Here is a 15,763-nt window from a genome sequence, read left to right on the forward strand (position 1 = left end):
GTTATAGTAAACATTAAACGCTGTCATCAGCTGGGATGAAATAAAAGATTTATCTCACATCTCTCCCCCACCATGCAGACACAAGGCTTTATGCAGCTCTGTAACAATTTAAGTTCACAGGTTTTAAACTGCACTTTTCTGAGCTCCTTATAGCACGTATAATGGAGAGTCACACGTGCTGACAGACATTCTGTAAGAGAAGGATGCCATAAAACTGTTATTAATCCAGAAAGCCATTTAGTCTTTGCAGCTTAGTGAAAAGTCAATGTGGAGTCACTGCCTTTTCCATGATATTCAGCTGCTTTTGAAAGGAAGCTTCCCTCTTGGGGACTGCTATAAAACTGTCAGCCTATTTAGGGGTCATTACAGCAGGCTTATAAAACCCTTTGGACTGTCTTGTCATATGAGACAAGCTTCAAAAGAGCAAAAATCTCTGCAATGCCTTACTTAAGAAAGGAAAAAAAGCCAAATCACCAGTCACTCAAAACCCAATTACAGTAGGGAAATATTTATTATGCAGTTTTGTTCCTGATTTGCTGGAGCAGAAGTCTGAGAAATGACATTCTGAAAATGCATCTTTATTAACTGCTCTGTGTAGCATCCTCTCCACTAAAAGAAAATAAAAAGAACTATTTCAATACAATGCCCAAAAAATGTCTAGCAGAACTTTTATTTTGAGGCAATTATGACATAGGTTTTAGAGTTTATATTCTCATTTTCAGATATGTATAAATGACTGAAGGGTTTGTGAAACTGAAACTCTAAAAATGACTTTTTGTAAACATGAAAACTAATCTGCCAGGACTAGACTAGAGAGCCTTAGTGGTTATGACACCACATCTGTTACCAGCTCCATTCTTGGGGGCTTATGGCTCCAGATAATACCATAACTAACTACATTTTTGCCAAGTTAGATTTTAAAGATTTAGTCTTTTAAAGATCCACTTCCTGTGTGGAGCATGACAAACTGTGTTTCTGAGCATATGTACTTTGACCTACTTACAGCCACACTTGGGTTTTTCCATCCCTTAAATGTGTTCAATTTAGTATTACACACCCTCTTCTTGTTTTTTTTTCATCCAAGTATTAGAGTAACTTTAAACTCTCTGTAGCCTTTGTATTCCTCCACTGTATATTCAAATGCCAGCAGATGCAAGTCATCCTTATTTCCTGTTCTTTGGCAATTCTCTGTTGGAAGACATGCGAGGAAAACAGCAATCAAGACCCAACCAAGAGCCCTGAGACCACATCAGGAGGGAAAATGGCAAATATAAATTGGTATGGAAAATGTTACAGATTTGAAGCATTAAGTTGCTATTAGCAGGTATAGTTTGTAGTTGATCAGGGCTTTCCATAGGACAGTGCAGGATGCTGCCTCTATGCTCACTGGTATGAATTGCAGTTCCTGAGCTGTACATATTGTGTTTCAGGGATCCATCAGGATCTGGAGCCAAAATTGCAGAGCAATCAGTTGTAGGAACATGTATGACCAATACAAAGCTGATACAGGCAGGAGCATGGGTTAATTAAAGCAGTAGCATTTTACCTGTAGGGATAAACCTTATTCTGAAGCTTTTAAAGGTGTCCCACATAGACCTCACTCAGCACCAGCCTTTGCCAGAGTCATGCTGTTCAGTCCAGCTGCGTGCTGGTGGGCATATAGACAGACCATGCCCATCAGAGAACCTGAGCAACACAGGACAAACTGCATCACCATGGCTTTCCCGGGGAACACTGGTTTTAAACAGTTTGCAAACAAACTGGTAATTTATTTAGCCACAGAACTTTCTAGTTTAGCTGTCATGTATAACACACATGAATCTTAAGTTACTAAAACCTGGGACTGGCTGAAATTAGCAATCAATACACAAAATTTCAAAATCACCGTTCATGGCTTACAAAGACAGTGATTATGAAAGTGGTTAGAAATTTCTACTCCTCTTTTGTTTGGAAAAAAGCATGCATTTTGCTTTATTCACATGTCTTTTTCTGTATACATCTGTAAGAGCATTTCAGTCTGGATTGGATACACAGGAATATTAAAAAAATGCTATATACAGTTTTACCAAACTGTTATCACCAGCCACATTTCTCAAGGACTTGTCACAGACATGCTTATTTATCAGATCTTGCAGTCATGCTCAATAAAATAAATAAATCCCTTGAGAGCTCTTGTGCCACAAGTCTAAGACATCATATTTAATTGAGATGCTTGATGAGTTACATGTTGTCTAGACAGGCATGTCCAAGTTGCTGCCTTTGCCTGACATCAGGCTCCAAACAAGATTTCTGCAGAATATGCACTGGGTTTTTTTAAGAGGAATACTTCACAATTACCCAGACAAGATCAGGATGCTAAATAATATCTTCCCTCTGTTGTCTCTGAAAAGTATTCCCTTCAAATTAACCCAGAGTGCTGCTGAACCAATATACTCAAATATTTCAAAATTATACTAACACATTGTTTTGATTTTGATGTTATTTTTTCTTGTGTCTAAATCTACATTGCTCTTCCAGAATAGATTGATCCAAAGTGGAATGTTGCATAAACTTGTATTTTCTTTTTCATCTTTCATCTAAATACAGGACACTAAGATGATAAATCACAAGGCACTACAGAATTACTTTTGACTTGAAAGGTGTCTTTTGACAAATTCAAGCAACAGAAGGGATGCAAACATCTAAGCACTGAAAACCAGTGAAAGATGAAGACAAAAGACTTTACTTGTGTTTCAAATCAATATTTTTTACTGGTATGGGGTTGGTGGCATGGCAAGTAAGATTAGGGGAGAGGGGAAAAGAAAGGAGGAATCTCAATATTTTGACCTTGATACCATTTATTGCTATATCTGTAAAAAACAAACAAACAACAAAAAAAAAAAACCAAAAACCAAAACCAACAACAACAACAACAAAAAAATAATCACAAAAAACCAACCAAACAAACAAAAAAAAAAACAAAGCAAAAATCCTATATTTTTTCCCTTCAGACTCAGATAAAAAAATAGGTAGATAAGCAGCATGTTATTTGGTGTGCAGGTTGGATACTTCAGTGCAGCTATCTACCTGGGAGCTGGGTTTGTAAGCACTCATTATCAGAACCACAGATCTATTAATGCTGTCAGCGAAGATTTGCCAGCTCCTTCAGCTCCACTTTAGAACAATCCAAATACACATTTTAACTGCACTGCCTGTACTGACCATGGATGAGATCTAATTACTAAGCACTGGAGGAACCCAGGGCCATCTGAAAATTGCAGATATGATTCAGGACCTGCAGCTGACCTTTATCCTACAGGAGGAGCAGTGGGCCATTCAGTATAACCACAGCCTAAAATTATATCAGACAACCATAGCTAGGCACTTTTCACCTTAAATTTCCACCAACTTTGATCAAAGAATAGTTTGTATTGGAAGAGACCTTACAGATCATCTTGTTCCAATTCCCCAGCCACGGGCAGGGACACTTTCCACTAGACCAGATTGCTCAGAGCCCATCCAACCTGGCCTTGAAATCTTCCTGGGGTGAGTCATTCAAATTGTTCTGGACAACCTGTTCAAGTGCCCTACCATCCTCATGGCAAAGAACTTTTTGCTAATATCTCATCTAAACCTATCTTCTTGAAGCCATTTCCCATTCTCCTACCACTACATGCCCTGGTAAAACTTGCACATTCCTTGTCTATGTCACATGCATCTATACTTAGGTTACCAAACTGAAGAGTTGAATTTCACTTCCAATTTCAATATTAGCTACAACTAAAAAAGAAAATCACTACCTGTACAGACTCCAGTGTCTTTTTAGCAATCACAGTCACCTAATATTTCATATAAATTTATGTTCATTATTGGAGCAGTATACAGATGTGTACTACCCTTTACTGAATGTTTATATTAGAAACAAAAGCTCTGCAGTGTATTTAAATTACCTTGATTTACAAGGTGGTGGAATAATATGCCTGATATAAGAAAAATCAACTTTATAAACTGCTAGAGACTAAATGATTGAATAAAAATTCAATTTCCAGGTTTATTGGAAAAAGAATTCTCAGGAATGAATTGCTGTTTCTTTCAACTTCATAGTCAGTAATTTTGACTCAACAAAGAGTTGGGTTTGTTTTTTTTTTTTCCTAGGCAAATAGGGACATTGGGGGCATTAGCTTATGACTATGGAATGAAGATGTTCCAAACATCCTCACCCAACTTGCTATAATCCACTGTGCCAGCCAATATAATACTCCCAAAGTTATACCCTCAAAATGAGCACTCACCAGGTTGTTGACCTATGTAAGCCAGATCTAAGCAGTAGCACTTTGGAGCCAGATTATGTCTGTTCTAGCACTGCAAGACACTTTTCATACACCAGAAGAGATGCATCCATACTTTGCCTGGAGCAGGTAGAACCTGAGAAGCAGCTTGCTTCGTTATCTGTACTGGAGCAGAAAACCTCTGAGAGATCTTGGCACTTTATCCCTCAAGACATTTACTGCTCCACCTAGATGAGATCAGACAGACAGGATTTCCATCTGCAATTTCTCCCTCTTCCTACTTGTGTTGCTAAGGTTATGGAAAGAATGCTTAGAAAATGATGTTTTATTTAAAAATTGTAGTAGGAAATTGTGAAGAATTATGCAGCTTACTAGAAATGCATGAAGCAAACCTCCAGCAGCCATGTCACATCTCTCTAACTTTTGTTAACTCTTGTGCCATGCTTGCTATTTTTTTTTGTTTTTTCCCCCTCATTACTCACACTGCAATTTGATGCACACTCTCCAAGATCTCCTATTGCCAATTTTTCCAGAAATAAGTATACTGTTTCTTTACTGATGGTCTGTGAACACTTAGAAATGCTGCACATGAATGCATGCCAGTGTTATAGCAGAAAGAAAAAAACCAAATAAATCCCTGGTATTTTCCGTGTATGAAATATTACAGCTCCTAGAAATGTTTGATCAGCATTTTCTTCAGCAGTTGAAAACATTTAACTGGCATTTTTGGAAGAACAAATGTACATTTTACAAATGGAACTTTCTTGACTCTGATCCCCGTCTTGATATGAATTTGAGCATTGGCCCCATTTATTATTCTCTTTGCAAAATCTGTATAACTCATACAGTCACAATGAGGATAGATCATTGACTCTGGCATAAATACTAAATTTACAGAGAGTCATAGGAAGTGTCTGACCAAATCTGAAACAATGGACCCATCTGTTTACATGTTATGTTGTTACTGTTTTGGGATAACAGATAATTGACTTTCCATATTAAAGAAATGTGAAAGATTTGGAGAGACACTGAGTAATCCATCAATGTCAGCAGAATTCCTACAGCTTTGAAAATCTATCCCTAAGGACTGGTACTATCCAAACTAGAATTGTGTGGCTCAGTGTGACAACTTTTTACTTAAATTCCTCTGCACAAACAACTTGATAATGTATTCACCCTCACTCCCTGCTCCAACTATGCACAATTTGCTGAGTGCTGTTAAATTAGCTAAGGGTGTCTGCTTTGCAGGGGTAGAAATGAACATAATCTTCTGCATTTTGCATGACCAAATTGATGCAAGTCTCCTCTCTTGAGAACACCCCAGGTGAGCATGGTGAAAAGGGTCAGAAAGAAGCCAGAAAGAACATGGTGAAAAGGGTCAGAAGAAGGGAAAGACCTTCCCAGTCTTCACAGCCACACCAATATTCAGCTTCACAAGTTGAATCTATTTTCAGCATACCCCTGCAAGCAAGTGCTGAGGCATGCATGACTGAAATAATTAATTCAGAAAGTACAAGGTCTGTTGATTCTGCTCATAGCTCTTTTCAGTCATGAGTTCTACCATTCTGGAATATGGAAGCTGGAGATGAAGGATATGGAGAAGTAAAATATTGATGTGGAATTCACATTTTCTTACTATCATTATCTTATTATCATTAAGAAAATTCAAAGGCAGATGCTGTTAAACTCTGAATTTCCTGTCTCCTTCCTTGCTATAAAGATTCATTCTCCTCAATGTGTTATATTAAATGCCTTTTGTGCCTATGTAGCTAAGCATGGGGAAATGATCTCAGGATTACAATGAAGTTATCTTATTTAGGAATGAGGAAGCTAGTTTTTAATTTCTTTCCTTCCCTGTCCTCTTCTCCCAAGCTTAAAGGAAATAGAGAATGCATCTTTTCTCCAGCCTTTTCCCTTTCCAGCTATACCAGAGTTATTAGCAAAACCATCACCTGAGTTTAGATTGAGAATATTGGAAACGTTGACAGGCTTATTGCTACAACACTTCTTACAGAGTTGGCAATGCATTCAGTGCAGCTGAACATTGCAGCAAGACCCAGTAAAAGTGTTAAGATGACCCTGGTATAAATAAGCAATCAGTATATCCAAAAGAAAAATATATATGAGGCGTTTGCCTACTACACCATTTTGAAACGAAAGGCTGGAAAAAACAAGACAGCGATATTTCAGTCTGCTGGCTGGCTAGAAAGAGTGACATCACCGTAAAAAACTCAGCAGAAAACAGTGAGTAAATTCATGATTATTCCGGATTCTGTTTCTAATTGCAGGTGACATTCTTTTTGGTGTAATTTAGCAATATCATAGAATTAGGACATTTCATGTATGATCTGTGCTGCTTTCTGGACTAATTCACTTTCTGGCTCTTCTTTATAATGTATGAAAAATTATCAGCTAAATAAAAATTTTAGCAGTAATTTCCAAACATTTTACTTTGTCTTATGATGTCACATGAAGAGAAAGTTCAAAAAATTCCCCTAAGATCACATGAAAAGGAAACATAATTTTCCCTTGACTCAGTTTGAAAAATGCATTTTTGTGGAAATAAATTACATTCTCCATCTCCAAATTAACTAGCTAACTTTCTAAAAGAAATTCTTGATAACTGTGAATAAAAACATTTCAAAATAACAGTAGCAACCTTTGCAAAAAAAAAAAAAATACCGCAAGAAAATTCTATACAATTTAGCTTTCAATTCCTATATCAGCTGCATAATTTAAAACAAAATTTTATCTCTCCTGCAACAACAACAAAAAAGACAACTAAACATTCCCCTAAATGGAAAACAAAAGATATATCCACAATGATTTCAGTGCAGCAGCACTGTTTCAGCACATCCCAAGATCCTTCCTCCAATACATCCTTAATCTCCCAAATATGAAAATAATAACATGATATTTAACTTACTCTAGTAAATGAATACCAAATAAAGCACAAGAACAGCTGGAGTCTCTTAAGTCAAACATCTTCAGATGTCCTCAGAACTGACTGGGAAAGGGAATTGGACTCAATGATACTTGTGGGTCCCCCCCAACCCAGGATATTCTATGATTCTGTGTGTGATGATGCCCAGTAAGCACAGGGGACCCAGAGCAAACAATGGCAATTCCCCATTTTCCCTAGGGTCTAGTAATCTACTCTTCAGAAACTCCCTTTGTGTTTAATAACCCGTGACAAATTTGTATTTCAAGAATTTGCTTCATTCTGTAAATTTTGACATCCACAACATTCAGTGCCAAGGAGCTTCAGAGCTTTTGCAGTTTCGTGATGTGCAGTAGAAAGGAATCATATGGGACATTTGTTTAACGCTCTAGAACATTATGGAAACACCAGAGATGTGAACATCACATGTTCCAACAGAGACCTCTGGACATAAATTACACTGGCTTAAAGGCTGCAAGACATCTCTGTTAGAGGTACAACTGACACAGCCCAAGGCAACACAAGTTAGGGCCTGGAATGGCTGAAAATCTGATCCACTGCCACCTTCAACTGTAAAACCATGTATTTTAGTCACAGTTGCTTTAGCCCTGGAAGTTCCAGGGCTACACTAGGTAACTGAAGTTAGAACAAAAATTGTGAAAAATATTTGCAGGCCTACTGGAAAAGCCCAAATTTTTCCTCCTTCTCTTGAATGAGTCATACACCAGAAATCACACATACAACAAAAATCAAGTGATGTAGTAATTATTAACCTTGAACAAGAAATAATTATACATGCCTAAAAGTGAAAATAAGAGTGAATATAACTTTTGTGATGATAATGATTTTGCAAGTAGACCTGAAAAGCTTCAGCCATGTAATTAAATCAATTAAAGTGTATTTCTTGACTTAGAACTTTAAATTAACCTTAACAAAAATCAAATGTTTCTCTTATTTCAGTCAAGAGCTAAATATTATTTGAGATTGATAATATAGCCTAGAATCTGTTCCTAAAATGAAGCCAAATCAGAAAATAGGTATGAAAAATAAAACTGATTGTTGCTTTAGGTTTTTAGCTAGTTTTTTCCCCACAACTTTTTAAATACAAATTTCATAACAAAGTATTGTTCTTTTGCTGTCTAAAGAAACAGCCAATTCCTGTTGTGCAAAGCTTCATTCCTCCTCACTTATAAGTTAAATGCTTCAACTGAAACCTAAAAAATCTGGTTAAAACTTTGTACTGGACATGCATTACTTTGATATTTCATAATCTGTATTAACATGTGACTATGCACTGAGAAAAGAATTCTGTCCTAGTGGTGGAGGGATCAATAGCATCCCTGATATTATTAAACTAAATGGCTGTACAAGAAATGTTGTCCATGGAATATTAACTTGTTGAGGATCCCTGACAGGGGAAAGAAAATACAAATACTATTTAATATAAATATTTGAGCTATAAGTTTAAAAGGTAAGTAAGGAGGCAACTTTACACAGGCAATTAAAGGCTCTAAAAATTCCAAGTCAGAAAACAAGTTTTTGAAGTAAAGGGGGACACTCTTAGCTTGGGATGAGGAAAAAGAACAGAAGTACTCAATAGATTGTGAGAATAAGGATTTTTTTTTTTTAAATACAGAATATGGTTTCCATTAACTTGGAAGGATCATGGTTTCAGAATACAGTGTTATTAACACTGCTCTTTCTAAGTCCTTCAAATGCAACTGGCATTGAACCATTGGGAATGGAAGAAAAAAAAAACAAAAGCAGGAACAAAACAGAGACAGGCTTGGCCAAACTGACAGCTCACTATGAGACTATAATACTCTTTAGTTTTAAGGTTCTCTCATATGGACAAGTTTTTCTACTTTTAATACAGTGCATTAGCGTAGTAATCGCAGAATTGCCTTATCATTTGTCCAGCTGAGGGAAATTTAATCTCAACCATTTATTTTCTTCCTTGCTCAGACTTGCAGTGGGGACACAGCAATGGGCATGCTGACACTGCTGTCAGTAGCTGAGAGTAATTGCTCTCAAATCCCAGGGGCTGTAAAACTCAATCCCTTCTGTTGTTTTTGCCAGTCAGAATCAGACATCTTCACTTCCATGAGTGACTGGGACTGATAAGGGAGAAGTGTTCTTTTGGGCAGAAACTCTGGATCAAAATGCAAAATCCAGCAAAAGACTTGTTTTTTATCAGTAGGAAATCCACAAGCATTGTTTCAATAGGGGCAAGATGCTTTTTAGGTATAAACTACAGGTGCTGCTAAAATCTACATTTCAAACAACATCTAGAGAAGGTAAAGAACGGACAAAAAAAACAAAGGGTGACTTCAGTTGGCAACAACTCTATTTTAGTTAAAAGCAATACACAGCAGGAAATATCAGTGACTTCCACAGGAATAAATTAATTACTTTAATAGAAAAAAAATTGCACTGAAACAGCCTCAATTTTCTATGCTTGCAAGTAGTATGTTACGTGGGGCAGAGAAAATAAAATACAGTTGAATTTGGTTTGATTTAGCATGCTAGTCCTTGCTCAGAACTGAATCTTCTGTCATACAGCAGCAATCATTCTTTCTGTTCTAAGACTTTATATGAAAAATTATGTTTTTCCTCACATTTTTGCTGGTGCAAAGCAATATAACTTTACTGCACTCAGCTCAAGCTTGACTATGATTTAATCTATTATTTTATTGCTGGATTTATTTTTGGTATTTGAAGTTTGTGAAAGACTATTGTTTTGATGTAGTATCTCTATACAGAGGCAACAAATTCAAAAGTAATTCACATGATCTAAAGTTATTCTGCAAAGTTTTTCACCTTCTGCTCATGAGAATGCAAGCTATATATCAGACACTTCTCCATTCAATTTCTCTGTATTTTTCTTGCCAGTGTTTTACCCTGTACTGGTGTGACTGCAGTCACAAGGAAGATCTGTGATAAAGAGACCAAAGCTATACATACAGAGAGAGATTCTGATCTGAATGGAGCTACACATAGCCAAAAATCATCAGAAATCACTTGAAAAATTATGCACGTTTTAATCTATGGAAGAATTATCATGCAACATTTGTGCAATGCACAAATGCATTAGTTGTATATAATTGAATTATTAAGCCTTCTCCAGTTCTCAGTAGCCAGACCTACGTTAGCAAGTACTATGACAAAACAGGAATGCATTTGGGGATCCTTTAGTGGTGAATACTGGGCAACCAGGATCCATAGGAGATTCATTTCAGGGATCAACTTCTTTTTCAGTAATGCAAAAAACAAACAGGCAGAAAGAACCTCTGATATCCACCTTCATTATCTGTATGGCCACAGGCCTTTGGGGATTAACAGAACAACTGGTCACATCATCACCATGAAGCTGAGTTCATTTTAACAATATTAATACTAATCTACTTAGTAAAAGTGAGTGACTATGGAGCATAATTTTATTTTACAAGAATATATGAAGAAATGTAGTATATTTATCTTATTTTTCTCCCCACTTGAAAGAAAACATGCCAAACTACACATATTCAGGAAGATGTATTTTCACACTCACTGCTTTTACAAGGGCTTACAGTGTTTGCAGCAACAAATTCCACCTGACACGTTGCATTTCCTAAGCTCTATTTATCATAAGTAAAAGGCACTTCCAAATGCCCTGAGCCCAATAAACAAAAGCAGTAGATGACACAACAAGCAAAAACCCAAAACAACCCTGACCCTTAAAACAGGAGAGAAGACTCTTAAGATAAATGGGAGGAAAAAAAAAAGGAAAGCTAGTCTTGAAATCATGATATTGTGAAACCCCAGGAATTTGAGAAGCAAAATTTCTAGAAAGAAGAATTCTTTATATTCCAGGCGGAGGGCTTTAATTTTTGGCTTTGTAACCCTTGGAAGATATATGGCTTAGCCATGGATGCTCCTATCTTCAACGGAGACCTGAAAACGGAGACTCTCATTTGCCATGAAGCCAAGAAGACAAACTGGTGCAGTGCATTACCAGAGCACTGTATGTTGGGGCTGTCCCTTACAGTTGGGTTAGATGTCTGACAGCACATTGCTTTACCTGTCCAAGGCTATCTGCTTTGGGAATTTCTCTCAGACTGTAACATTTGCACCCATCTGTATAAGATTTCACTCTTTTTATGTCACTATTTTATGCCTAAGAGCTTTCTCTCACTCTCTTTTTTAGCTATTTGATATAATGGGAATGAAAACATAATAAGTCTCTTATAGAATATGACCCTACTCTGCCTTTGAGCTCTAGAGTACCAATTGCAAATAGAGCAAATGGGACTAACCTCCATCCTTGGGAGGCTTTTTGGATTTGCAGCATTATAATTCCTAACTGGCACACACAATAATCCTTCTAAAGTACGAGGAGTACTTTCAAGATAGTAGTATTGCTTTAAGATGTTATATATTAATTTTACCCTATAATTTATAGTTAGCTATCAGGGTTCCTTCTGGCATGCAGCAAAAACTTGTTGATGTCCTTTGCTTTTCTTTTGGCAACATCCATCTTTGTGGGTTTGTGGCACCACAACATTCCTATTCTCCAGCAACACAATGGGACTTGGAGGTCTTATCTTCTTCTTCTCCAGACCCTGTTTTTTTCTGAAGGCCCAGCACATCAAATGGTTATAATCACTGCTTCTTCTAGGCTCTGTAGTTTAGTTAAAGACCAGTTCAAGAGAACAGCTTACCTTAAAAAAGGCACATGAATGTGTACATCATTTCGTATGAGTTCTTTCCTGAATCACAGTGCCAAGCAAATGCAGGAGAAAAAGCAGAGATGTGAAGAGATACACCAGGGCTCCCTGGTGCCTACACTGCCCCATTTTTTGGACCAGAGAGGCTGCACTCTAAAGAGAATCTCACCATTATATTTCCCATGCACAGGAGGAGGCCCACCCTGACTACTGGAAAGTTGTGTTGATGAACCAATCTACAATGCACTTGCATGAAGAGCTTTAGAAGATTTGCACTTCATGCTCTCACTCAAGTTGATGTTAAAATAACCTCCAGATCAGGGCTGATGGCTGAACCAGTGAACAATTCCAGTAACTCCAATGGGAAAAAATTAATTAAAAGTGTCATTATCTTAAAATAAACAGCAATGCAGTGGAACTAAGATGTGCTTCACACAGGTTTGATTTTTATCACTTTTTACTTTATGACTATGGACTGATAACTCAAGTAATATTTAATTTTAAACAGTGTCTAGAAATTTCTGCCCACTGCCTTCCCCTTTTTCCTTGGTCGTTTTGGTTTTTGTTGTGGGTTTTGTTTGTTTGTTTGAATTATTTATTTTTGTTTTGGTTTTGTTGTTGGTTTGGGGTTTTGGTTTGGTTTTTTTGCCAAAAAAAAAGAAAAGATGGATAGAGCTGAGAGAGAAAGGATTTGGGTTTATAAAGCTGGAGAGAAAAACTCATTATAAAGAAGGACAGCAAATACTATCAATTGAAAACATGCTCATTACTGTCAGTCTTCATATTAAAGAAGTCTGCATTTGCATGGTAAGCCTAAAAAACACTTAGAGAAAACTGTATCTGTGAAAAACAGTATCTGTAAAGGAGGGATGTCATCATCCTGTAGCATCACTAAATGTAAGTGGCAGCTAATACTTATTCTCTGGATTTTCTTTAGCAAGCACTGCAATGTGCACAGAACAAGAATTTAAAATAATCAATAAGCTCTCCAGCCCTGCTGATAAGCTGCCAAGCTGCAGAAGACTGCAACATATGGATTCTTCCTCCGTGGATTTCTTGTATACTCTACCTCCTCCAAAAGGCCAGGCATCAAGGGGTTTTTGTGAGATGCCTCTGTGTTGTAGTGGGGATTTTCAATGGAATCCGATAATGTGTAAAACCACAACTCCGTTATCTTACTGTGCTGAAAAGACCTTAGAAAAAAGAGGTTTGCAACAGAACACAAAACCTGAATTCAATAAACTTTTCAGGTTAAGACACTTTAAAGACATTAATCTGTCAGGAAAGATGTTCCTGGAAAAATACCAATCTATGTATATCCATTTGCAAGCATTCATTTCTGTTCCCCAAGTCTTGCTATACATAAGTGTTAGAGGGGGACTTCTGACCATTTTGCTTCATAGGATCTTGGAACCCATCTGAATGGAAACACTGCATAGGGATCTATGGGGTAAGCCATGGAAAGATCAGCTACTAAAACTTCCCTGTACGTGAGACAGCTTGCTCTTTTCCTGCTAAAATAACTAGAAGCAAGACTGATCTGTGTTGTAGCCCAAAATAATTGCCACAAGTATGGGCAGATGGGGATTACACAAAGCAAAAAGGAAGTTAAAAAATCAACATGAAATTCAAAACTATAATTTACCAACCAGTGACTTCCATGTTGGAACAAGAGGAAGTGTAATTAGTCCTGTGCAAACTGGAAACCTTAAAACGACAAGCACAAAACACACCTCTCTGAAAGCACTGGTTTTTTGCTCATGCAGTAGAGATTCCATTGTCTCTACAGACGGATTTGATATTGCATTGTGTTTTTTTATTGTGTGAGTAAAAACCCAAAATCTGAAAACTGCATTTTTTTTTTCTCTGAGAGTGAGCTTCTTGGAACTGAAAAAAACCCCAACACTGTTGTTTTGGAAGCAGATTATAATGACTGAAGATGTTAAGTGTAGTTTATTCCAAATTGTATTTTATTGAAAAACAGGATGCAGATTTTATTAACAGGAAACCTTCAAGTTCAATACTTAAAAAACACCACCACCACAACAGCAAAAGAACCAAAGAAAACAAGACAGAGAGCTATCTGGCAGCTAAATAAGAAATTAGAGGTTGAATGACACTACAAAGGAGAGGGAGAATGTCCCAATGCTTCACAAAGATGGACTCAATCCATCTTATTCTTTGGAAGACCAAATATCAAAAGTAAGCCATTTTTTCAATCACCAACCTGAATTTTTTTCCAAGTTTTCATTTCTCTAGGGTGTTTTCCCCTTTTTGCCTGGATATTACTCTCCAGAAAGATATCCAGGTATCCAAAGATATCCAAAGTCTTGCAAATTGAGGTGTTTACATCAACTTCAAAAAATAATTCAATTTTATTCTGTTTTAATACTACTTCCTTTTCCAGTTTTTCAGCAATAACTGCTAAAACATGGGACTTCCCTTAACTGTTTTCCATCAAAATAGCAAATATCCTCGAGAGACTGTCTTCAAAAGTCATAAAGGACAGGCTCCAGCCTCAGGACAAGAGAAAACTCCAGCTTCCATGTGCTGATAGGTTCACAAGGGCAAAGACCAGAGCTACTGCTCCCCAAAAGTGTTTGAATACCCTGAAGGAAATGTCATAATTTTTTACTTAGCCCCAGTCAAAGGCAATAAAATGAAATAGATGAAATGAGTCTCTACCTCAATCTGTGTAGTGTTGTCATGTCCCTCCTCAAGCAACAGGTCTGTGAAACCCCCTGGCTCCAAGGAATCCTGCCCCATGCTGGCTCTGTTGGTGTCCACAGATTTGAGGGACTCTGAGTGCCTTCTCCACCTGTGGCTGCTCACAAATGAATCCACCTCCACATTCTCCTCCACTCGAGGGAAGCTCTGAACAACTTCATAAAACACACCTGTTTGACAAGAAAAGAAAGGCAAAACAAAGAAATGTAGTAAGTGAACAGAACGCTGGTTTGCTAATCACAATTGAAAGTAAATTATACACGAAAATAAATTTTAATTGAAATTAAAATAATTTTTATAAAGGTTTTGAACACTCCATAAATTAGCCATTTGTATCCGTTATAAAGATTTTATGGCAATGTAAGTGTTTAAAAGAACTATTATACTTTTACAAAATTCAGGAATTTTGGACTAAGTTTTGTAGACTCATCTAAACATCCTAACTGTTTTATTTTTCTGCTTGTTTTCTGTCTGGGAAAAGCTTTTCCTGTAACATTTTTAACTTTAATACATGTTTACCCATAGCTGACACTTTTCAAAATAGACTAAGTCTAAAAAAATTATTTTCATCACCTAAGAAAACAAATGTAGAAGAGACAGAGAAACTCTTGTACAGACTTAGGTTTTCTTACTGATTTTATGTTGAAAGAGCTTGGAAGCCATGGTGAAAGGCAAATAAACATTATGAAAGATGTGAAATTCTCATAAACAGCTGTTCCAGTTCATAAATAAATCTGTCCTGCTGTATACGTGATAAACATGAATGATGTGTGAAGTCTGCAGACACCCACTATATCTTCTGCAAGGGATGAGCAGTTGGGTGGTGTGTTTAACATATTACTTTTGGACATTTTCATGCTCATTTGCAACTTTTTCATACTAGTAAAACTATCAGCAAAACAAACATACAAAACCATTAATTCTTCAGAAGTTTTCATTTTGCCCAATCCAAAACCCTATCAAAGTATTTTTCTGGTAATTTGTTTTGGTTACCACCATCAAGAGAGAATGAAGTTTGCATATTTTGCACTAAAAGTCAGATATGCTTTTCACATTGTCTTAGTGTCTAAAAGGACAAGTAAAGGGGTGCTCTGTGCTTTTGATGGGCCAGGAAAAAGGTG

General features: G+C 36.9%; 1 protein-coding gene across 3 annotated transcripts in view; it reads right to left on the bottom strand.

Annotated features, from left to right (window-relative positions):
- Window positions 1-15,763, bottom strand: part of PLXDC2 (plexin domain containing 2) — a 258,860-nt gene that overhangs the window by 129,444 nt on the left and 113,653 nt on the right. For all 3 annotated transcript variants that reach the window (XM_026795770.2, XM_026795772.2, XM_005480311.4), the window contains one exon: window positions 14,601-14,812. In XM_026795770.2, the coding sequence (XP_026651571.1) occupies window positions 14,601-14,812 (212 nt within the window). The remainder of the gene's footprint in view (window positions 1-14,600; window positions 14,813-15,763) is intronic.

This window comes from Zonotrichia albicollis, chromosome 1, assembly GCF_047830755.1.
Source record: "Zonotrichia albicollis isolate bZonAlb1 chromosome 1, bZonAlb1.hap1, whole genome shotgun sequence".
Classification (NCBI taxonomy): Eukaryota; Metazoa; Chordata; class Aves; order Passeriformes; family Passerellidae; genus Zonotrichia; species Zonotrichia albicollis.